This window comes from Cucurbita pepo, chromosome 8 (assembly GCF_057944985.1).
Source record: "Cucurbita pepo subsp. pepo isolate OVF chromosome 8, ASM5794498v1, whole genome shotgun sequence".
In the NCBI taxonomy this organism is placed as follows: Eukaryota; Viridiplantae; Streptophyta; class Magnoliopsida; order Cucurbitales; family Cucurbitaceae; genus Cucurbita; species Cucurbita pepo.
Window position 1 is genome coordinate 10835639 of NC_141805.1, and position 22215 is coordinate 10857853.

Below are 22215 nucleotides of genomic sequence, written 5' to 3' on the forward strand. Positions count from 1 at the left end.
TCTTACATCCCCATCTCCATCTTCCCTTTTCTTTTCCTTCAATTATTGTTCTTCTTCTTACTTTCGATCCGTCCCAACCCAGCTCTAACCCGACGACCTTACCACCTTCCCAGATAGTCGAGTTCGTGTAGCTTGTGTTTCGACTTTCTTGGCTAGGGTGTTGGAGGCAGCTTCATATGAACCAACACATCTCAATCATACAATATGAACTTGAATAACTATAAGATAAGTCAAGATCTATTAAAATTGAATTCAGGGTGCAACCAATCTCACATCAACAAAAACAAAGGCTTCAAGTTACTTCAAACGCGCATGGTTGATGGTAATTTAGAGTTATGATATTTTTTTTTAATGCATTTTAAGACTTGTTTACATCGTCACTAATTATCGTTCTAAAATATAAAAGTTATAACTCTTGGAATGCCTCATCGAAAGTTAAGAGTTTTCATTTTGAGGCTATATAAAGTCATGCATGTTATCACTTGGAAAATGTATAAAATGAGCATTTTAACCAATGACTAAGTTTCTTTGCACTTCTATGTAGTTTAAAATCATTCAAGCTTGACATGATCAATCTTACTCGTAGAGTGATTCAAATCTCAAACAAGTATTATTGTCTTGAAATGTTTGATCAACAAGGTAATTTGAATTTTATGTTATCTTTGTAAAATAGACTTGGAAAAGGTATAAAATGAGCATTTGTGCTTTACTTTAGCCAATGACTAAGTTTCTTTACAGTTCTATATAGTTTAGAATCATTCAAGCTAGACATGATCAATCTTACTCGTAGAGTGATTCAAATCTCAAACAAGTATCATCACCTTGAGATGTTGATCAAATAGGTAATTCGAATCTTACTTCCTTCAGTGATTCCTTATCATTTGATATCAAAACTTTCTATTGGGTTGATTTCTTATCACGGTTCGTTACATTTGATATCAAAACTTTCTATTGGGTTGATTTCTTATCACGGTTCGTTTTGAGTAACGAAGGACGGGTTAGGGATGAGTTAAAAGTTGGTGTTTAATGTAGGTTGTGAGATTAATAAGGTTAGAGGTTTGTTAAGTAACAAGAGAGAAGTTGAAGAAAGAAAAGGTGCAGACCAATTGAAAGCGTGGACCAAGTTGGTGAGAGCATGAGAACTTCTTCAAACACTTTTGATTAGCCTTTTGTACCTGTGAGTATTGAATGGCTACAAAATAAAGTTACCCCATAACATAAAATAAAATAATTTAATGAACCATTCATGAGAGACAGTGATAGGGAAAGCAACAGCTCCATGTAAAGCATTTAATATCTCTTTAATTAATGTCCCAAACACATAACATATATTCATTCATGTTCTAAACGCTAATATCGACCCATTTCAATTCATCAACTTTAATCTCATATCTCACATCGGTTTGAAAAGGGAACGAAACGTTCTTTGTAAGGATGAGTTTGAGCTTTGATGATATGTAACGGACTAAAGTAAACAATATCTACTAGCGGTGAGTTTGAGCTGTTACACTTAACGTCACGAACAAATAAAAGGTGATGAGCGTGTTCTTGAGAGCGTATTTTACTCGTTTTAGAGCGAAATAGGAGAGATGGGGAAAGATGGGTTTGAAAATCACATGGGGCAAATGTGGTACTGCAACACACCAACACAAACAGGCACCCTGAGACTCTGAAACCCTTTACCCTATTCTCAGATATAGTACTTCTCTTCTTTTCAATTATTGCTCTTCCCTTTGCATTTGCTTCACCCCCTTTTAAACTAATATCAATCCAACCCCATCTTTCTTACTCTTAACGCTTACACGACCCGCGACATGATATCGTATAATTGTATTGTATTGTCCACTTTTTGTCATCGGTATATCAATTGAGGTATGATAGAGTACGGTTTCGTGCAATTTCAACCCTTCGGTTAGAACTGGTTTTCTTTGATGTTTTTAGTTTAATTTCGTGGGTCTTCATTATATTCTTATAGTTTTCAAGAAATACCCAATTAAACTTGTTTGAGAGCGGTTTAAATTCAGTGGATGAGACTATTATTGTCAGATTCTACATCGATTGGAGAGATGAACGAATTTCAACAAAGACACTGAAAACCAAAGGTGGTGGATTGTGAGATCGAGGAGAACCAAACATTGTTTATAAGTAGCAGATGGGTTCTAAAAATATTAGTGAAATTTGGAGCCCAAAGAGAACAATATCTGCTATATCTGTTAGACTTGGAGGGTTACAATAGTATTATCCGATTAATATTAAAATAATAATACTGTTTGGAAATTAAAATAATAAGGAAAATTAGGGGAAAAAGGCGAATTTATGACCACTTTTGATATGGGGTAGGTGGGTTGACTGGAGTTGTGATTGGTGGAAGAGAAAAGGGAAGGGAAACGGCGTCGTTTAGAGAGCGCGTAGATTAAACTCCAGAAAGAGAAATGTCCCGAATGCGACAAGTAAAAAGGTCAGAATACTAAGCACTGTACACGTCAGCAACAGGAGGCCATCCCACCTCGTCTTTACTCGACTTGTCGTTTGGTGGCCTCACTGCCAAACACATCAAGTTTCCACTATTCCTTATTCCTATCAAAACCTGTCTTATTTTGACATCCAAACACTCCATAAGTCTGGTACACACACTAAGGAGTGTAAATGAATATTATCAACATATGAATATGGTTTCAAATGTTGACATCAAAAGTTGAAGAGCTTGAGAGATTAATAGCATAGCATTAGATGAAGAGAACATATGGATATGGGTCCATCTCCCTGACTCCGACTGCGTGTAAAATCTAGCTTTTTCGTGGACGACACGATCCGAGTCTACCGCTACTCTCTCCCTTTTCCCTTTTATCTCTTCTTCTTCTTCTTCTTCTTCTTCCTCTTCCTCGTCCTCGTCCTCTCCTGGAAATGGATGATCAATATTCCCTTTCCGATCTCCGCCACCTCATCACTGCCCCGCCTCGCTCTCATTTCCCTTCTTCCTCAATTCCCCACCACGATCTTGCTTCTACCGCCTTTCGCCACCACCATACCCCCTATGATCTCATTCGCTCTCAACCCACCGCCGTTCTTGGTTCCGCTTCCCCTACTAGCTTCGATGCTCAAACCACCACTGCTCGGTGGCCTCGCCAAGAGACTCTCACTCTCTTGGATGTCAGATCTCGCCTCGATTCTAAGTTTAAAGAAGCTAACCAAAAAGGACCCCTTTGGGATGAAGTTTCTAGGTATCTATCTATTTATGTTTTTTTTTTTCTGGGTTGAGTGAATTAAACCTCGTTATTTTAAAAAAAACATGATTTATGAACAAGTTCCAGAATTCAAGATTGGGTTTTTTTTTATTTTTTTTTTATTAATTTTGAAAATGACCATACACTCTACATGAATTCAGCTGCTTTCTTGCTTAATTTTGTCTTGGAATCTACTTTTTAGAAAGAAGTGAGAGATGAGAGAAAGGAATTATGACAATATCTTTATTTTTAGTCCAAAATTTTGAAAATTTTGTGTTTTTTTTTCTTCAAAAGTAACTTTTCTTCAAAAAAAAAAAAAAAAAAAAAAAAAAAAACCGACCATTTTAATGCTTCAAGAACATTGTTAAGAAAAATACCCCAAAAATAAAATTACCCAATTTTCTAAACTCAAAATTAATGAAAAATTTCGTCTTGTTCGTTGATTAAACGCAAAAAGATGATGAATTTGTAACAATTTTGGTATAAATCTATAATCTTTGAATGTTATTTTGAAATCTAGGGCTTTTTTCGTGGAAATTAATGAAATTATTATTATTATTATTTTTTCAGAATTATGGGTGAGGAACACAATTATCAAAGAAGTGGAAAGAAATGCAGAGAAAAGTTTGAGAATTTATATAAATATTACAAAAAAACAAAGGATGGCAAAGCTGGACGACAAGATGGCAAAAACTACAGATTCTTCAGGCAGCTTGAAGCTCTCTATGGTGAAACCAGCAATGCCACTTCACTTCCAGACTCCCATTTTGTTGGAGATGGCAACCTTATGTTCCAACAAGATGGGACTAATAATCCAACCTCCGGTCACATGAGCTATGATGCTCAGCTGAAGCACTACTGTGACAGTCTCAGCTTCTCGAACACGTCCGAGTTTGAAACCTCGGCGTCGTCTGATGGTAACGATGAGTTTGGTTCGGTCAATGATTCGGTGGAGAAGAGGAAGAGGCGAGCTGGGAAATGCTGGAAGGTGAAGATCAAGCAGTTCATTGACTTGCAAATGAGGAAGCTAATTGATAAGCAAGAGGCTGGGTTGGAGAAGCTCATGAAGACTCTTGAACAAAAGGAGAAGGAAAGAATGGTATGGTTCATCATTGCCTTCAACTTAAATTTTTAATCTCCGATAATCATGAGAGATGATATAACGGTCAAAGCCTACCGCTAGCAGATCTTATCCTATTTGAGTTTTTTCTTTCGAGTCTCCCCTCGTGTTCGGGAGAGGTTTCCACACCCTTATAAAGTGTGATCTCACAATCTACCCGCTTTCGGGGCTCAGCATCCTCGCTGGCACACGCCCAGTCTCCACCCTCTAATACCAACTATAACGAGTCAATCCCACCACTAGTAGATATTGTCTTCTCTGGAGTTTCCCCTTTCGGGCTTCCCCTCAAGGTTTTTAAAACGTGTCTGCTAGGGGGAGATCGTCACACCCTTATAAAAAATGTTTCGTTTTCCTCTTCAACTGACGTGGGATCTCACAATCTACCTCCTTTCGAGTCCCAGTATCCTTATTAGCATACCGTCTAATGTCTGGCTATGATACCATTTGTAACAGCTCAAACTCACCACTAGCATATATTATCCTCTCTGAAATTTCCCTTCAAGGTTTTTAAAGGAAGAAGTTTTCACACCCTTATAAATAATGTTTCGTTCTCCTTTCCAACCGATTTGAGATCTCACATATTACGAAAGTGATATTGAGATGATCGTATCTTAACTAAGTGGTATCAGAGTCATATCTTTGAACAAAGAAGTAAACTCTGAAGGTCTAGTCATTAGAGATGTCTATTTAACCTACATGACCAATTCTCGTGAAGAATTTCGTGGACATCTGTAGCATCGATATCATAAATACTAATAGATTCTCGTATCGATGATTCATCCGGGGTTGTTCGGTCGGTTTTCAGGTATGGGAAGAGGAATGGAGGAAACAAGAAGTGTCAAGAATTGAGAGAGAAAGAAGCTTTTGGGCAAAGGAGAGAGCATGGATAGAAGCTAGAGATGCAGCGTTAATGGAGGCATTACAAAAGCTAACAGGCAAAGAGTTAATCACAGCGGAGCCTCATCAAAATGAAGATGGTAGTGAGATACTCAACAATTACCAAACAAAAACAATGGATCAAACCAACAAGAAACGCAAGGACAATTCAAGATCACCCACCACAACCTACAATCTTTACTTCCAAACTGATTCCTCCGTCTACGGCGGCGGTGGTCGTGGCGCCGAGATGAAAGAACAAAGTCCGAACAGCTCGAACGCCGGGGGCAGTGGCGGTGGCAGCCAAGTGGTGCAAGATAGCTGCTTTTTCTTGATGGGTGAAGGAGATCAATCTCAATCTGGTTTGTGGGAGAATTTTGGACTCAAACTCAACAATGGAAGCCATCAAACTTGAAACACTTCGATCTAGCTTATCTAGCCTCGGTTGTAGCAGGGAACGAATCATTCCTTATAAAGACGTAGAAATCTCTTTATATAGAAACCTCTCATTAGCAGACACATTTAAAATTGTGATCATGACGGCTATGCATAACAGATCAAAGTGGACAATATCGGTTAACACGTGTCTGCATGGTCAAATTTTGCTGCCATTTATGTGTTTTTTAATTTATTCCTAATTTTCTATCTTAAAACTCTAAATATTATTAAATACTGTAATTTTTTTCATTTACTTTATCATATTATCATACGTTTAGAATTGATTTGTATTTATAAAAGTGAATTGTGACGTAAATAGAGTAGATATTTTGATAATATGGATATTTTTTTCGTTCAGTCTGGTTTGTGTTAGAATTATTTTAAAAATAACACGAGACCCTAAAAGTAAAGCTACGATAATGTGGATGGCAAGAGTAAATCTTCTGGTAGTGTGGATACTTCTGTCGTTCAATCTAGTTCATGTCAGAATTATTTAAAAAATAACACGAGACCCTAAAAGCAAGGCTACGGTAACGTGGATGAAAAGAGTAATATTTTGGTCGTATGGATATTTATTTTCATTCAGGGTTGTTCGTGTCAGAATTATTTTAAAAGCTACACGAAACCCTAAAAGCAAAATTAAAAAAACGTGAATAATTAAAGTGAGTAGATATTGAGATAGGATCATAAATGCATGGGTGAAGTTGTTCAAAGCCTTCCCTTAAATAAGAAAATGTCCTTTGGAAGTGGCAGAGATAGACAAAAGAGTGTCTCCTTTACTCTCATATTGCCATTACAGCTCCCAACAGCTTTCTTTAGAAAAACAATCAATTATTCACTTGAATCGTTTTCTACAATAAATTTATTTTTATAGATTAAAACACAAAATCAAAAGGAAAAAAAAACCAATATTTTCACAAAATATTTTTTGGTTAAAATATTAAAATGGATAAACTTTTGATGGGTGTTTGAGATTTCACTAAATCAATACCAAAAACATGTTTACGTCATGCTTTAAGTACAAGAACTATAAGGGAACGAGATATAGAAAAAGAAAGTGAACATATTACAATATAGAATAGATTATTGCATGAGAAAATAAGCTTTCGAAACTGTCCTAAAACACAAATCAAAAGTCGTCGATAAGTAAGCTTTCGGAATTGTCCTAAAACACGAACAAAAACTTGTCGATAAGTAAGCTTTCGAAAGTGTCCTAAAACACGAACAAAAAGACCAAAATCGTCGATAAGCTTTCGAAAGTGTCCTAAAACACAAACAAAAAGTCGTTGATGGTCAAAAGAGCGAAGTCGAATAAGGTAAAGAAGGTTTAAAGAGGCTTTAAAAAGAGGGGCAGTGATTTAGTACGATGTGGAAGCGCTTTGGTCTCCACTTTTAAGTCACAAAGAGCTGTCCTGGAATTGGATATCTGCCATTGTCGTCCTGGTTTGAGAGTTTCTGAGCATTCAATTTTAAACTTCCACTTCACTGCACTATCTTCTTCGTCTCCCAATGAGCCGACAATGTGTAATGGTAAAGGGATTCGAACACAAACAAACCGAAATTTCAATTCAAGGATATAGATAAATCCCTGTTTTTCCTTCTTTTCTTTTACAACTGAAACAGAAAACCAGCACACTCAACAATCACAGCAAAAAGCTAACCTTCAAAGGGCTTATTTGTTGTACCTAAACATTCATAAAACACATCTCAAGATGCTCAACATACTACACCGAAGCAGCACGGAACAACAATTTTTAGTACTTGTAATCCTTCTCATGAAGACTCTCAGCTGCGCCCTCACCGATCACGGCATCGCCCTTGTAAGTTCCGAGTGTTGCCTCGGAGTTTGCTTTGCACCTTGTTAGGAAAGCAGCTCGGGCCTTCTCGACATTGTCGTCCTTTCCTGCCCATGCCTTGAGAGTACTCTGCTGAAGGGCACGGCCAAAGGAGAAAGACAAAGACCATGGCTTCTTACCCTTTAGCTTGTTCATGGCATTCAGGTTGAGAGTTGCCTCCTCTTCACTCTGCCCACCTGACAAGAAAACGATGGCGGGAACTGCAGCAGGAACGGTGCGTTGAAGAGCTCGAACAGTGTACTCGGCGATCACTTCTGGAGCAACCTTGGCAGCCTCGGATCCAGGGGTTACCATGTTGGGCTTCAATAGAGTTCCTTCAAGGAGGACGTGGTGATCGTTGAGGGCCTTGTAGCATGCAGCAAGAACACGCTCGGTCACCTCAGCGCACTTGTCAATGCTGTGAGAACCATCAACCAGAATTTCAGGCTCAACAATTGGAACAAGACCGTTCTCCTGGCAGATAGCAGCGTATCGAGCCAATCCATAAGCATTTTCATTGATAGACAATTGTGAGGGCTCGGTAGGACCGATCTTGAGCACAGCACGCCACTTAGCAAACCTAGCACCGGCTTCGTAATACTTTTGGCAGCGCTGGGCAAGGCCATCAAGACCCTGGGTGGTTGTTTCACCATTAGTACCAGCAAGTTCAACAGTACCCTTGTCAACCTTGATGCCAGGCAACACACCGCCTTCCTTCAAAACATCAACAAATGGCTTTCCTGCAGAAACAACCAGATAAAGAGAGCATTACATCAAACACGATTGATCTAAAAACTACATTGCTCATGCTTGTGATCGACACAGCAAAAATTGGACTTCTTATTTCCTAGATTGTCAGTTTACCTGCAGCAGTCTTCTGGTAGAGAGTCTCCTCAAACAGGATAACTCCACTGAGATACTGAAGGGCACCAGGAGTGAGGAAGAGAAGTTCTCGAAGAGCACGTCTATTTGACTCAACGTTCTCGACATTGATACTCGCTAAACGTTTGCCAATGGTACCAGTTGACTCATCAGCAGCAAGGATACCCTTTCCAGGAGTGCCAATGTAGGCAGCATTGGCAATGAGCTCATCTACATAGAACAAGAAGAGAAGAAATGAACCAAAAATATTAGAACATGATATGAAGTTCAGTCAGAAAGAACGGATCTTCGTTATCAATAAAAGCATCACTCCAGAGTTCAGCAAGTTCATGACATGATCCATATGAACAAACATATGTAACAAATAAGCATTATAGAACTACAAAGACATAACAATGTTTAATATATTCAAAATCCATGACTGATTTACATTCATCAGTTTGCACATGTTCTTAGTTTTAGATTCCTCCTTCACCAGATAGACAGCTTCAATCTATTGAAAGAACATGGTGGAATCTTTGAATAGAAAGAAACCAGAAAGTTGTATAGAAAGAAAAATTGTCACAAATTCAATAGAAAGTAAAACAAATTCAAGTAAAGATCTTGTTATAGAAGTTAAAAAGTAGGATCAGTAATTGAGCTATTCAGAAATCTCAACCAGCGATCTGTTATTGTGATCTTGTCACTTGAAAACTCTATCCCAACCATAGTCAAGATCAACATCTACATACCCAAATAGTGATATCGAAACAGCAAAAATCAAAGTAAAATTCCACAATAGAAACCTGTAATTTAAACTATAATCAAATCAAATCTAATCTAAAAAAAGTAGTAATATTGAAGTTAATGTTGTATGTATGAGTTATAACATGACATAGGGCAGATCAAAGTATAAAAAAAAAAAAAAAATCATTGAAGTCAAGAACTAAACGATGAATCGTGGCTAAAATAGATTAAAACCCCTTATAAATAATGAAACAGAGAAAAACCTGACAGAATCAAGTAAAATAACTCTAGATCTCAACAGAAAAACACAGGGAAACATAGTAATCATCAAAACAGAGCCTCATCACTCCGATTACTGGCAACAGAAGAACATAGAATCGAACGAACACTCCAGATCCGAGAAACTAAATCAAGAGACACAAATCAACCAAACAAAAAGGCATAAAAAACAACCCGATCAAGCAGAAATACGAAAAAAAAAAAACCCCCAAAATGCACTGTGATCGAAACAGAACAGCAGAAGTTCAAAGAATTGGAAAAAGGGGAGAATTACCCTGGTACTTGCTCTTGAAGGAAGACATTTTCCAAACGGAAATGAGGATCGAAGAAGCAGAGTGGAGAAATGGAAACAGAGAGAGAGAGAGAGCAGTGAATTGAAGGAAGAATTCCGGCCGCGCTGCGTTTATATTAAGCGGTTCGGGAGACACAAAAAAGGGATTTTAGAGAGAGAGAGATTATCGCCACTTGTTTTGGCGTTTTCTTTTTCCGCAAGAAAATATGGATTTTTCATTAAACACAAAGATCACTGCGATTTTACCACTTTACCCTTCTTCTCTTGGGATCGTAAAAGAATATTCCAGAACTTCCAATTATTATGTATTAATTAAGTTTAATTATGTTTCTGTTGCTAAATAAGTCTCAACTGTCAGTTGGTGCATAGTTGTTGAGAGCAATATATATTTTCAAAAATTGACTTTTAAATAATTAAAAATTATTTTTAAGAATAGTTGAATAATAAATAATAAAAAATTAATTAAAATAAAATAACTATAAATTCATAGAATTATACCGCACAATAAAATTTTAGAGTAATTCATGGACCAATCTAATTCATAAAATTTTAATTTATTTTGACTTTAATCTATTTGCTGTTCGACGATGTTTATAAAGTCTCAAATTTTGATGTCAAAGTCAACCGACATTATGACATAAGACTAATACCTGTGAATATTCTTAAATATTAAATTTAGTTGACTCTAAGTATTTTCTATATATATATATGAATGATGTATTAAAATATATGGACTTTAATATTTTAAATTAAGCTATTAATTTAATTTGTGGAACATAGTAATAATATAATAATTTAATTCCACATACATGACATATTTGTATTTTTTTTTTCTAAGAAAAAACTATATATTATATCTTCTTTACACCTCATATGAATTAAATTAGTGGCAATTTGAGCATGCTTGATGATGCTGCCATTGTGTCAACTCATTGTAAACATCTTTCTTGGTCAAGGTTGTTTTTATTTATAAGATAAGTCTATGTTTTTATTTATAGCTATAATTTGAATTTCTAGTATTTTGATTATAATGGGTTTAAAAATATGAAATAATTTTAAATTTTGAATAAATTAATAAAAAAATAATTAACATGCAATATAATTAATAATTAATAATTAAGGTAAAGTATAAAGATAAAATTTTATTAAGAGATCTAAAAAATGCATTAAAAAAATGCGAGTCTTGTTTCAAGAGGAGGTGTAGTTTGGGCCGGCCTGAAATCTTTGGGCCAAAACAGTGGGCCAAAAGCCCATTTTGCTATTTCACTACCAACCGTCCAATTTTAAAAATAAAAATTATGTTTTTTTAATTTTTAAAATTTAACTCGGTTTTTTTAGGCGTAACTAATGAAAAAAAAAACTTATTTGCATTAGTTGCTATTATATCTTAATTTATCAAAATATTAATAATTTCCGTATAAAAATTATCACTTTGATCGTTGTTGTTTTTTTTTTTTTTTTTTTTTTTTTTTTTTTTTTTTTTTTTTTTTTTAATATAATGTTTTACATTTTTTAATATAATTAATTAGAAAATAAAAACTATTTAAAAAAAATAAACCCGACAACCTGAACAGACCCATAACCCAAATGGTACGAGTTGGGTTTGATTGGATTAGCGTTTCGAGTTAGGTTGAGTTAATTTTTCTGAAACTAAATAAATTCAGTTCGGTTTCGAGTTTATGAAACAAAATTTTGAGTTTTATAAAATATATTAAAGAGTTTAGGGTATTCGTGAGTCAAACAGATTTTAAATAGTACGTGGAAGGCTTGTTCGTCGCTTCTGGGACCGTTTGAATTTCTAATTTTATTATGAAAATAATTAATAAAAAAACAATTAAACTCATTTATTATTTATATAAGTGACATACAAATTTACAATTTTTGCATATGAATCTATACATGAAAAAAACAAAATGAAATAATTCAAACTAAAAACAAAAAAAAAAAAAAAAAACCCAAAAATCAAATCAAATCAAAATCAATCAGAACGGTTAGAAGCTCGAATCAACAGAGAAAACCCATTCCTCTCTTGCTTCTTCTCCTCCTCCTCCACCCACAGCCGACTGTCCAATCCACTCCTCCTCCTGAACATAAACGCCGCCGTCGCCGTCGCCGTCGCCGCTGCATGTTCCGGCCGGAAAAGCCATTCATAGACATCCCACATCATGTCCACCACTGACCCATCTACAAAAATCGTCTGATTCCCTCGGAAATTCCACCTCAATCTCTTCACTTCAACCACCTGTTTCTTGTCGACGAACACCGCAAGCCTCTGGTTTCTCAAATCCTCGCCGCCAACGCCGCCGCACATGACAAGAATCTCATGGAGGCTACCGGTATCGGAGAATCTAGCCTTGGTCAAAAAAACCAAATCATCGCCGGGAAACTCCTCTGTTCGAGAAACCAAAGAGAATTTCACGAACTGGGCATCGAATTTCCTTTCCAAAATCCCCAATTTCACCAACTTATCCCTCTCGTCGCCGATCAACAACCCGATTTCAGAATCCACCGTAACGACGACGTAAAAGCCACTGGTGGGTTCGGGTCCGGCGTCGAACTGGGCCTCTGAGATGTCCCAGAAGACCGAAATCACAGAATCATTCACCGATTTGAAGGATTTGAGGCCCTTTCCGGTGAGAATTCGATGGGAAATTGAATTGATTTTGATGGTAAAGGATTGACCCATTTCCATGGAAGTCCAGTGGAGGTGAACTAGCAGAGGATTTTGGAGGGTTGAAATATTAGCTGTGTAAGTGGAAGAAACGGAAACAGGGGAAGTGGGAGATGGGAATTTGGAGAAGACGACATGGGGATGAGGGAAGGCGGCGGAGCAGTAAGAATCGGAGACTTTGACGGCGTGTTCACTGTAACAAGCGGCAATGTTTCTCCTCATCAGGAAGAACAACAACAACAACAACAAGAAAGAAAGGGATAATTGAAAATTTGAAGGTGTTTCTTGTGTTTTTAAGTAGGGAAAAAGGAGCGACGAATAATTCTTTGTTTGCCTAAGAATCAAGAAAAATGGGAAATATATATATATATATATATTAAGGATGATGGTGAAAAATTCAACTTAATTAATAAAAATAACCCACTTTATCTTTAATTTATCTTTAAAACATCGTTAAATTTTCAATTTTTTTATTAATGTACCTCCACAAAAAAAAAATAAAAAAAATAAAAAAATAATAGTATGTTTAAAAAATATCTATAAAATTTTGTAAGTAGCATTATTTTCATAAAAAGGAAGTTAATTTTTTTTTACCATTGATATAGAGACAAAGTCGTTTAGTAGAAACTAATTTTTTTAACTTTTCAATTATTTTTAAAAAAGTTTAAAACTGTTTTTGAAGTTAAAAAAAAAAAAGTTTAAAATATTAATTAAACTTTGAAAGTTAAGTGTATTTTTTAAATATTTAGAAAATTAAGAATATTTTTAAATAAAATACTAACGGATTAATGGTAAAATTATTTTTTTTTAATTTTTTTAAAATTTAAGTATATTATTAAAATTTTAAAAAATTTATAGATATATTTTTTTAAATTAAAGAGTATTATAAAGTTTAAATTTTTTCAAAGAGTTTTTAGATAAAAATATTATTTTGAATTTCATTTTATGAATTAATTGTTAATATTCCAATTAGTTTATTGTTGTATTCTCGAATTTTATAAAAGATATTTAGAAAAAATATTCCTATGATATTTTTTTATTGCATTAATAATTATGAAAATAATGTGTGGATAAGGCCAAAGTTTTGTGTTTTATTATTATTATTATTATTATTTTAGTATTGAAAAAGGTTGTTGCTTTTATGTTTATCCAACAAAAGAAAAGTTTGACCCAATCACTTGTTCTTTTTTTCATGACATACCAAATATGAAACTAAATAAAATCTCATGTATATTTATCTAATTTTATATAACTATGTAATTAATAATTAAAATATATTTAATAGAAATAAATATATCCAAACGAAAAAAAAACAAATAAATATGTCTTAATTTTATTTATAATTTTGTATGAGAGGTTAATTTGAGGAAATATAGAAAGCTTCCTACTTTCTATTTTATATAAAAATATAGATTTTGTAATATTCACGTTAAATTATTTCTTAAAAAAATTATAAATTTTAGCTTATTTAAAGTATTTTATTATTATTATTATTATTATTATTATTGCATTCAAACATATTATGTGTCCGATAAGTTTGTAAATCTATGTGGATAGTCTAACCCATTAAATTAAACTCAAATACTTTCAACTTAATTAATAAAATATATTGTAACGTAGTCTTATGACGTATATTGCTTATTGGTATCAAAATACATATAGGAATGTGACATCATCATTACCTATAAACTTTAGAATCCGTTAAATACTTACTTTTTATAATTAAAATTTATTAAAAATTATATATTTGATCCTTGAACGGTATAAAAGTCCTTAAATCTTAAAAAGTTGCTACTAGAATCCGCATAGGAATGGTCTACATGGTTCAGGGTTCATAACTCATAACTACTCCTCTTACTACAGGATGCTTACCTAGCCAACATTTAGATCCGATTCACCTAGCCAACATTTAGATCCGACTCACCTAGCCAACATTTAGGTCCGACTCAGCAATTTTTGGATATCAAACAGACCTTCCCAGCAAGTAAGACTTTTTTTAAAACTAATTGATCTATTAGGCAAGACTTTAGACTCATAAAGTTACGACATTATCCTTCACATTTGACATTACATCACACTTCTTTTCTTTATATAACATATTAAACCGACTTGTTTCTTCGAAATAAAATAATTCAAATGGTTGACATTTTAAAATATAGTTGGCCTAAAATGCAAAAGTCAAACTTCATAAATCTAATATTTAAATTAAGATCAAAATAACTCAAGTCTCCCGGGGCACATAATACTGATATTGGGGAAATGGTGGAGATTTTTCTTTTCAATATTCTTAAAAGTGTTTTTTTATTAATTAAATAATATTTTCAGGCATATTGGTAGCCCCATATGGTATCTTCTGAGGTAACTTAGACCTATTACACCTATTTGCTGGGAGATGGAAGTCTTCTTTCGTTTCTCGACTGTGAAGTAAGACTAAGCTCATTTGCTGGGAGATGGAAGTCTTCTTTCGTTTCTCGACGGTGAAGTAAGACTAAGCTCATGAACTTATTATCAGACCGCTCATCCTAATTTGTAATCCTGCATTCCTACTTACCATTGTGTGTCCAAGGCCAATTTCTAAGCATAGATCTTGACTTCTAAAAAATGATGGAAATGGGAAGATTGTTCGAGAAAATGGAGCATTTTAACACCCAGATATCAGTGAGATCCTAATGGGAAAAGACAATCAATGTCCATGTAAGAGCCAAAACGGAATCCCTAACTTTCAAACATTGGCAAGAATATAGATTCTATTGGAAGAAGTTCAAATTTGTAGGGGAAAAAAAAAAAAAAAACAATTGTGGGCAGTGGATTAGAGTTGTGAAATGTTGTTCTTTACATGGGTGATACTTGTGAGTGTCTGAACCAATATGAAGAACTTAACTACTCACACGGAACAATTGTCTAACCCTAATACATTTAGTACAAAATCAAAATCTGAGAAGGTCATAGTGAAGAGATATGAAATGTTGTAGGCCTATTGCATGATTCTTAAAAGAAAGTCTAAGCCAAGATGAATGTTGAAGAGGAAGGGCTAAAAGATACATACCAGAACCAGTTGGATCCTAACAATTTGAAACCCTTGTGTAGAGCACTCCAATGGTCTAAGAACTGAGGTAGAAGATCCAAAAACAGATTTAAGCAAGAATTAATGAAGCTAAAGAACATGATTGGATAAGTATTCTTGCCAAAAAAGCGAACTCCAAGGAGGTGATTGGAGGAGATGGAAGTATCTATCTATGGTCAAAATTTCATGTCTAACTATGGTGATCAGAACTGCGCATAATAGAGAGAGAAGTTTAGAGGAGACTTGTTTGTAACGGCTCAAGCCCACCGCTTGCAGATATTGTCCTCTCTAGGCTTTCCCTTTTCAGGCTTCCTCTCAAGGTTTTTAAAACGCGTTCTGCTAGGGAAAGGTTTCTAAGGTTTTTAAAACGCGTATGCTAGGGAGAGGTTTCCACACCTTTCTAAAGAATGCTTCGTTCTCCTCTCCAACTGGTGTGGGAACTCACACAGTTGGTGTGGGCTAGTTTCTTTGCAATTAGAGGAACAAGCAAGAGGCTTATGGGCTTTCTCCTCACAGGCAAAAACACTTCTGGAAACTAAAACCAGTGGGTGGGGTGAACTCCTGTTAGTCATCACCACCTATAATCAATCTATAGAATAATCTCCATTATGAAGTAATTATTAACACCCTTTTCAACAAAATGTAAGCAAGAGATATGCAAAAATACAAATAAAAACAGTAGTAAGAGATGATCCAAGAAAATCTTTCATAAGTATCTGTATTTAAAGAAAAACACTCTCAAAAGAACGTCAACATAACAGCCATGCTTGTGTAGGACAGACAAGGATGAACTACCGCGCATTGTCGTGCACAAGAATTGTGGCAGTTAAAGCTATGAGAAAAAATAATTACGACAAAAATATTTGATATAGTGACATAAGAGAGAAACAAACTCATTCTTCCATAGGCTGATTTTTCTCTGCTTGTGATTGTGCCACCTTGACTTGGATTTTTGGAAGAGTGAGGGAAGGATCCTCCTTGAGAAGAGCAGGTGGTTTGACCATACTGATGCTCTGCTCCAATTCCTTCCTTGCCTCTTTGAGCTCCTTTCCTTTCTTTCCTTTCATCCTGTAAATGTCAACAATCCCGAATTACACCTCTAGCAGTATTCAACAAACATATAGGCATAAAACGAGTGGCAATGGAAGAAGTTTAATACCTGCGTGCAATGTGCCTTGCCTCCCTTTCGGCTCTGACTTTGTCGATCTTCTTAATAGCCCTCAATGTCTCTTCTGTGAGATTCCTGTCATATCTCTCCGGCCTATTGCGCTTCCTCTCAAACTCAAAAGTTGAATCCTGGATAATACATGTGAAACAACAGTTAAAGAGACATCAGAAAGTTTGTAGTTGCAAAACAACTTGTTCCTAAATTTAATCGAGAAGGTTTACCTGTGTCATATCCTTTCCATGCAACCTCCTGTATGCCTTGGTCCATTTAACTTTACGGGGATTTCTCTTCATCTTGAAATTCTTGTGGCATTTAGACCGACAAAATCTAAAAATCTGCAGAAAAATTATATCAGGAACATTGAGTTCCACACTATCACTAATTCAAAAGCTCCACAAGAACAAAAATCTATTTCTACAGGCTAATATGCATAGCAAACAATGGACCACGAACAAGCCGAGATAGAATAGGATGGTATTTTCATACCATTCCGTAAGCATTACACGAGATTGGCAACTAAAGAAAATTTTAACTCGAGAAAATACAAGCAGCCCAAAACATGAAAGTTTGCCGCCTTTAAGAAAAGAAAAACAACATTACACGCTTACCTTCGCATCATTGCGAACAAACTGAATACCATGTCCTGGATATACAGTGGAGGAACAGAACCAACACTTCTCTAACCTCATTCTTTTCTTGAACAAATAGCAAGCCTAAATTTCCTGCAACAAAATGCACCGGAAAGAGAAAATCAAATGAACCGTACCTTATATGTTCAGAAGGGCGACTGAAAACATAGAAAAAACTCAGCTAAGAAAGCTAACAATTTCCGAAATTTAACATACATCCACACCATGCGAAACTCGCACTGCGTACTTAGATTTTAACTAAAAACGCAGATTTATATAATGATAATTTGTATGTTTAATAGGACTTGCAACACTTCGAAAAGTCCTAATTTTCCATAAAGCAGTTTTTTCTTTCCATTGCTATTCGGAAATTGTTGAAAACAAATGAATTAATGAAAACAACTCCTCCATCCTATCATTAGACAAGTTCTAATTTGCGTTTTTCAAGTGAGAAGAAAGGCATAGATGGAGATCGGGAGATTACCAGTCAAGAGAGTAGAAAATCAGCGCAGATTAAACCCGCTATGAGGGAGACTATGGCGCACGAGCGAAAGAAAGACGGCGAACGGGAGAGAGGCGTCGGCGACACCGAGTAGCCCAACGGGAGGGATAGACGGTTTGTAAAAGAAGAAGGGTTTAGGGTTTCCTCTTTCTTTTATTTATTTATTATTTTTTTTTTCTATTTACACAGCGCGCTGGGTATTTTCTTTTTATTTTTCTAAAGAAAAATAGCGTGGCATAGTGATTTACGAAAATAACCCCAAAAGCTTAAGTTTTGGAAAGATAGCTCATTTTAAAAACAAAGCATTTTTATACCCTTTGACTTTGACCATAGATCGAAAAGACAATTTTACCCTTTATCTTTTCAGTGTCTCGATAGATAAAATCACTTCAATAGTTGTTGTAATCGATTTATTGCCCACGTCCATAACAACTGTCACCTCAATTACTGTCTCCTTTGTTTTTAAGCCCGAAATTAAAATAAATAATTTTTTTTATTATTTAAAACTTTAAAATTTATTAAGACGAATGATATTAGATAAAATAAACGACAATAATAAACCAAAACAAATTAAATTAAATTTGAGGAGAAGAAAATAAAGAAAATAGGAAAATCGTACATAAGGGCATTTTTGTCTAAATCCAATTATAAAATCGTATAATAAAATAAATAAAAATTGGCTTACGCATTTTTTAAATATATATAGTATAATTAAAAAAAAAAAACAGAACTCTACGGCCCAGTCAAAGTTAGGCCCATTAAGGCCCAAATCGAAAGGCTGTTGTCCACAAAGCTACATTGGGCCTTTCGTTCTATCTTCGGCCCAATCAGCATAACTTGTTATAAATTGCATCTATTTTCATAATTATATAAAGTAGTAATAATAAGAAAGTGACGATTTATTTATTTATTTTAATCTAATTTGGATCATTTAAAAATTTAAATAAATGATGTTAAAACGCTGAAAATTGGAATAATAAAACATAATAATAAAATTAAGTAATAAAAATAAATTATAAAAAAAAAGGGTTAAAATTAGAATTTAGCACAACAAAAAGGACTGAAATAGACAGCAATCCCATCAAAATTATTTGGACAATTGCTAAAAATCAGATCCTCCGAATCTCACTTTTTCCAGAGCCTTCCCCATTTTTCTCCGCCCTATTCTTTATTTCCAATATAATATCTATTTTTAATTAAATAAAATTACTTAATTTATTAATTTACATAATTTTAAAGTTTATATTTTTCAAGAAAATTACTCCCAAAGTTGTTGTCGTATCCACATCGCAATAAACTAAGTTGATATCAAGTGATATGAACCAAAAGACATCAATCATACAATATATTTCAATGAAGATGTTAAAAAAAGATTGTCAAAATTATCAAAAGATGTTTCAATTCATGCCAAAGAATGAAGTTTGATTGTTATAAATTTTGGGTGGGTTACAATGTAGAGTTACTGTTAAGACTTTTTATTTACTAAGTTACATTTACATAATTGCTAATTATAGTCATAAAGTATGAATGTTACCATTCTTGGAATACCTCTAATATTTTCATTTTTTAGGCTATAAAGCCAAATGTTGTATTTGTAAGGAGACTTGGAAAATATAGTAAAAGAAGCATTTGTGCTTTTCTTTAGCCAATGGCTAAGTTTCTTTGCAATTTTATGTAGTTTAGGTTGCATGTAAAATCATTCAAACTCGACATGATCAATCTTGCTTGTGGAGTGATTCGAATCTCAAACAAGTGTTCTTGTTTTGAGATATTTGATCAACAAGAATCATTCAAGTCAGACATGATCGATTTTGCTTGTGGAGTAAATCGAATCTCAGACAATATTCTTGCCCCGAGGTAATCGGAATCTTATTCCTCTCGTATTGATTCCCTATCTTATCATCAAGTTTATGTCATACGCGATTTTTGGTCATTTCGAACGAGAATTGAGTTTGCATTTTTATTTATTTATTTTGCCATTTTGTTGGGTAAACAAACTTAGAGGAACCACATGATCGTAATAATTAGAAATATACGCTCCTAATGTAAGAATTTGGTCGGAGGTTTACATAACTAAGGTGTTGAGATAATGCGTCAAGCTGATTAATAAAAAAGAAATTCACGAGGCTTAAGTTAGTGTTTAAGAGTGAAACAATATCAAATTGACTCGATTAGAACCGAGTCGATAGGTTTCTATGGTTCTTAAGAGTCTTGTGGTTCGTTCTTGTGAGTGTGGACTCAATGGTTCGAAACCTAAGAGATACAATTTAAAGTAATTTTACGATATTTAAAGGGGTTTTTAGGGTTAGAAATGGTGATGGGATTTGATTTGTTTATGAGTGAAAGAAAGAATCAAATTCGGATTTGAGTATTGAAGTGTGTTCGGAAACTGTTTGTCACGTGCATCTCTGAAAGATTAGAGAGACAAACAAATAAATAATGAGGAGAGAGAAAGCTTGTCTGGTTTTGGCCATGGCGGACAACTGTCGTCCATGGCACTCCCCTAAGCTTTGACTTCTCCAACAACTTCCTTATTTTCTTTTTTTTTTTTAATTAATTTTTGCGAGATAAACAAAATATTAATCTCTCGCGCGTTTTAAAAATTGGGACCACACCTAACGAGTTAAAGTAGACAATATGTGCTTGCAATGGATTTAACTGTTACAAATGGTATTAAAGTTGGACATTGAACAGTGTGCCACCGAGAATGCTGATTTAAAGACAGATGAACAGTGAAAAACCAACATTTAATAAACAAATCAATATATAATCCCAATAAAAAAAAATAAAGAAATAAAGAAATAAACCTCTTTTTTGGTTTCCCTTGGTCTTGAGGTTTACATGAAACCCTAAAAAAAAAATCATAAAAGTAACAATCGTTTTTTCCTTACTTTAACAAAGCATATTTTATTTTCTTTTTTGCCTTGTCGTGTCTTTTTTTGTTTTTATATTTTTTTATTATATATTTTTTATACTATTTAACATATAAGTAGATATTTTATTTGAAAAATGAATGATATTTAAAATATAAAAAAAAGAAATTAACAATCTAAGCTCACTGTTAGTAGATATTGTCTGCTTTGATCCGTTACGTAACATCGTTAGTTTCATGGTTTCAAAACGCGTCTACTAAGAAGAGGTTTCTATACTCTTGTAAAAAATGTTTCGTTTCTCTCTCCAACTTATGTGGGATCTCGCAATTCATCCATTTGGAGGCCCAACATCCTCACTAGCACACCATTTAGTGTTTGGTTTTGATACCATTTATAATATTGTGAGATCTCACGTCAGTTAGAGAGAGAAATGAAACATTTTTTATAAGGGTGTGGAAACCTCTCCTTAGTAGACAAGTTTAAAAATCATGAGACTGACGACAATATATCACGGACTAAAACGAACAATATCTACTAGCAGTGAGTAAAAACTGTTACAAATGGTATCAGAGTCAGTCACCAGACGGTGCAAAGCACTAATCGGAGTAGGGCTAGACCCTCCCCATAGTAAACATATTCTAAAATCGTGAGGCTGACAACGATATGTAACGATAGCAATGAGTTTGAGCTGTTACAAATGGTACTAGAGCCAGTTATTGGGTAGTGTGCTAACGAGGACGATGACCCTGAAGGAGGGAGAATTGTGAGATCAAATATCAGTTAGAGAAGGATAATAAAACATTCTTTAAAAGGGTGTGGAAACCTAACTAACATCAACATGTAATAGGTCAAAATAGACAATATCTATGAGCGGTGGAGTGGAGTTAGAACTCTTACAAAGTGAGCATGGCCCACCAAAAGTGTTGGAATTTGTAGCATTATTGGCATATTTTAAGCCCATAACTGCCTTGTTTGGGTGTCTCCATGTGACTTGAAAAAGGCAACATAGACACAATCTCTCCCTCTCTCGCTTTCCTTCTTCTTCTTCAAAACACTGAAGAAAATGAACCAGAGCTCCCATGGCTTCTTCTTCATTTTCCTCCTCCTTTCCCAATCAGCCACTGCACGTTTCCTACCAACCAAACAAGGTAAACCCACTTCAAAAAACCCTTCCTTTTTCACTTCCACCTTCCATTTTCTCACCCTTTCTTGCTCTTTCCCGGAAAATTTGCAGGTTTTGAAGAAACCCACCACAAGCTCAGCCATGGAATGATCCAAGCAGATTCATGGCCAGATTTCCCCCAAGTAAGTACCCATCATCTCTCTTCTTTTAAGCTTTCTTCTTTGGATTTTAATGGCGGATTTCCCTTTCATTTGTAGACAATAAGAGAAGAAGATGAAGAATGGGAGAAGACAAGGATGATGTTAGAAGCACATTTGGATTATGTTTATACACAAAATGAGAAGCCTTGAATTATGTTTATACAATTTTCATTTTTTTTTTCTACTCAAGATATGTTTTATGCACATATATCCAAAAATATTACAACAAATGTTGATGTTTTCATCATCATTTCATAATTATATGAGGAATATAGTATTGTCTACTAATTTCTTTTTCTTTTTTGGTTTTTTT

The 22215-nt window shown here is 34.5% G+C and overlaps 4 protein-coding genes and 1 long non-coding RNA gene across 5 annotated transcripts; 2 read left to right on the forward strand and 3 right to left on the reverse strand.

Annotated features, from left to right (window-relative positions):
* Window positions 1-2620: 2620 nt before the first annotated feature.
* Window positions 2621-5911, forward strand: LOC111800595 (trihelix transcription factor PTL-like). The gene is made up of 3 exons (XM_087126342.1): window positions 2621-3221; window positions 3795-4323; window positions 5150-5911. Exons 1-3 carry the CDS (start codon window positions 2905-2907, stop codon window positions 5633-5635), a joined length of 1332 nt encoding a protein of 443 aa, XP_086982468.1. The 5' UTR covers window positions 2621-2904; the 3' UTR covers window positions 5636-5911.
* Window positions 5912-7197: 1286 nt separating this feature from the next.
* LOC111800274 (fructose-bisphosphate aldolase 6, cytosolic) lies at window positions 7198-9852 on the reverse strand. The gene is made up of 3 exons (XM_023683889.2): window positions 9655-9852; window positions 8358-8585; window positions 7198-8233 (listed from the first exon to the last, which is right to left on the reverse strand). The coding sequence occupies exons 1-3, from the start codon at window positions 9680-9682 to the stop codon at window positions 7413-7415; spliced, it is 1077 nt and encodes a 358-aa protein (XP_023539657.1). The 5' UTR covers window positions 9683-9852; the 3' UTR covers window positions 7198-7412.
* Window positions 9853-11491: 1639 nt separating this feature from the next.
* On the reverse strand, window positions 11492-12712 carry LOC111800174 (uncharacterized). Its single transcript, XM_087126049.1, has one exon. It carries the CDS (start codon window positions 12563-12565, stop codon window positions 11651-11653), a length of 915 nt encoding a protein of 304 aa, XP_086982175.1. The 5' UTR covers window positions 12566-12712; the 3' UTR covers window positions 11492-11650.
* Window positions 12713-16096: 3384 nt separating this feature from the next.
* On the reverse strand, window positions 16097-17858 carry LOC111799579 (putative ribosome biogenesis protein RLP24). Its single transcript, XM_023682964.1, has 5 exons — window positions 17689-17858; window positions 17184-17297; window positions 16797-16910; window positions 16567-16703; window positions 16097-16475 (listed from the first exon to the last, which is right to left on the reverse strand). Exons 2-5 carry the CDS (start codon window positions 17262-17264, stop codon window positions 16301-16303), a joined length of 507 nt encoding a protein of 168 aa, XP_023538732.1. The 5' UTR covers window positions 17265-17297; window positions 17689-17858; the 3' UTR covers window positions 16097-16300.
* Window positions 17859-21540: 3682 nt separating this feature from the next.
* LOC147791544 (uncharacterized) lies at window positions 21541-22190 on the forward strand. The gene is made up of 3 exons (XR_015422286.1): window positions 21541-21727; window positions 21814-21884; window positions 21960-22190. It is a non-coding gene; the product is annotated as an uncharacterized LOC147791544 (long non-coding RNA).
* The last annotated feature ends 25 nt before the right edge of the window (window positions 22191-22215 follow it).

Bases quoted from the DNA above. Each gene is read 5' to 3' on its own strand.
- LOC111800595 (XM_087126342.1), top strand. From the start codon at position 2,905: ATGGATGATCAATATTCCCTTTCCGATCTCCGCCACCTCATCACTGCC. The intron at 3,222-3,794 runs GTATCTATCTAT...TTATTTTTTCAG, and splicing joins CTTTGGGATGAAGTTTCTAG to AATTATGGGTGAGGAACACA. The intron at 4,324-5,149 runs GTATGGTTCATC...GTCGGTTTTCAG, and splicing joins AAAAGGAGAAGGAAAGAATG to GTATGGGAAGAGGAATGGAG.
- LOC111799579 (XM_023682964.1), bottom strand. From the start codon at position 17,264: ATGAGGTTAGAGAAGTGTTGGTTCTGTTCCTCCACTGTATATCCAGGA. The intron at 16,911-17,183 runs GTAAGCGTGTAA...ATTTTTCTGCAG, and splicing joins TTGTTCGCAATGATGCGAAG to ATTTTTAGATTTTGTCGGTC. The intron at 16,476-16,566 runs GTATTAAACTTC...TGACATTTACAG, and splicing joins GCAAGGCACATTGCACGCAG to GATGAAAGGAAAGAAAGGAA.
- LOC111800174 (XM_087126049.1), bottom strand. From the start codon at position 12,565: ATGAGGAGAAACATTGCCGCTTGTTACAGTGAACACGCCGTCAAAGTC.
- LOC111800274 (XM_023683889.2), bottom strand. From the start codon at position 9,682: ATGTCTTCCTTCAAGAGCAAGTACCAGG. The intron at 8,586-9,654 runs GTAATTCTCCCC...TGTTCTATGTAG, and splicing joins CTTCAAGAGCAAGTACCAGG to ATGAGCTCATTGCCAATGCT. The intron at 8,234-8,357 runs GTAAACTGACAA...TTGTTTCTGCAG, and splicing joins CTACCAGAAGACTGCTGCAG to GAAAGCCATTTGTTGATGTT.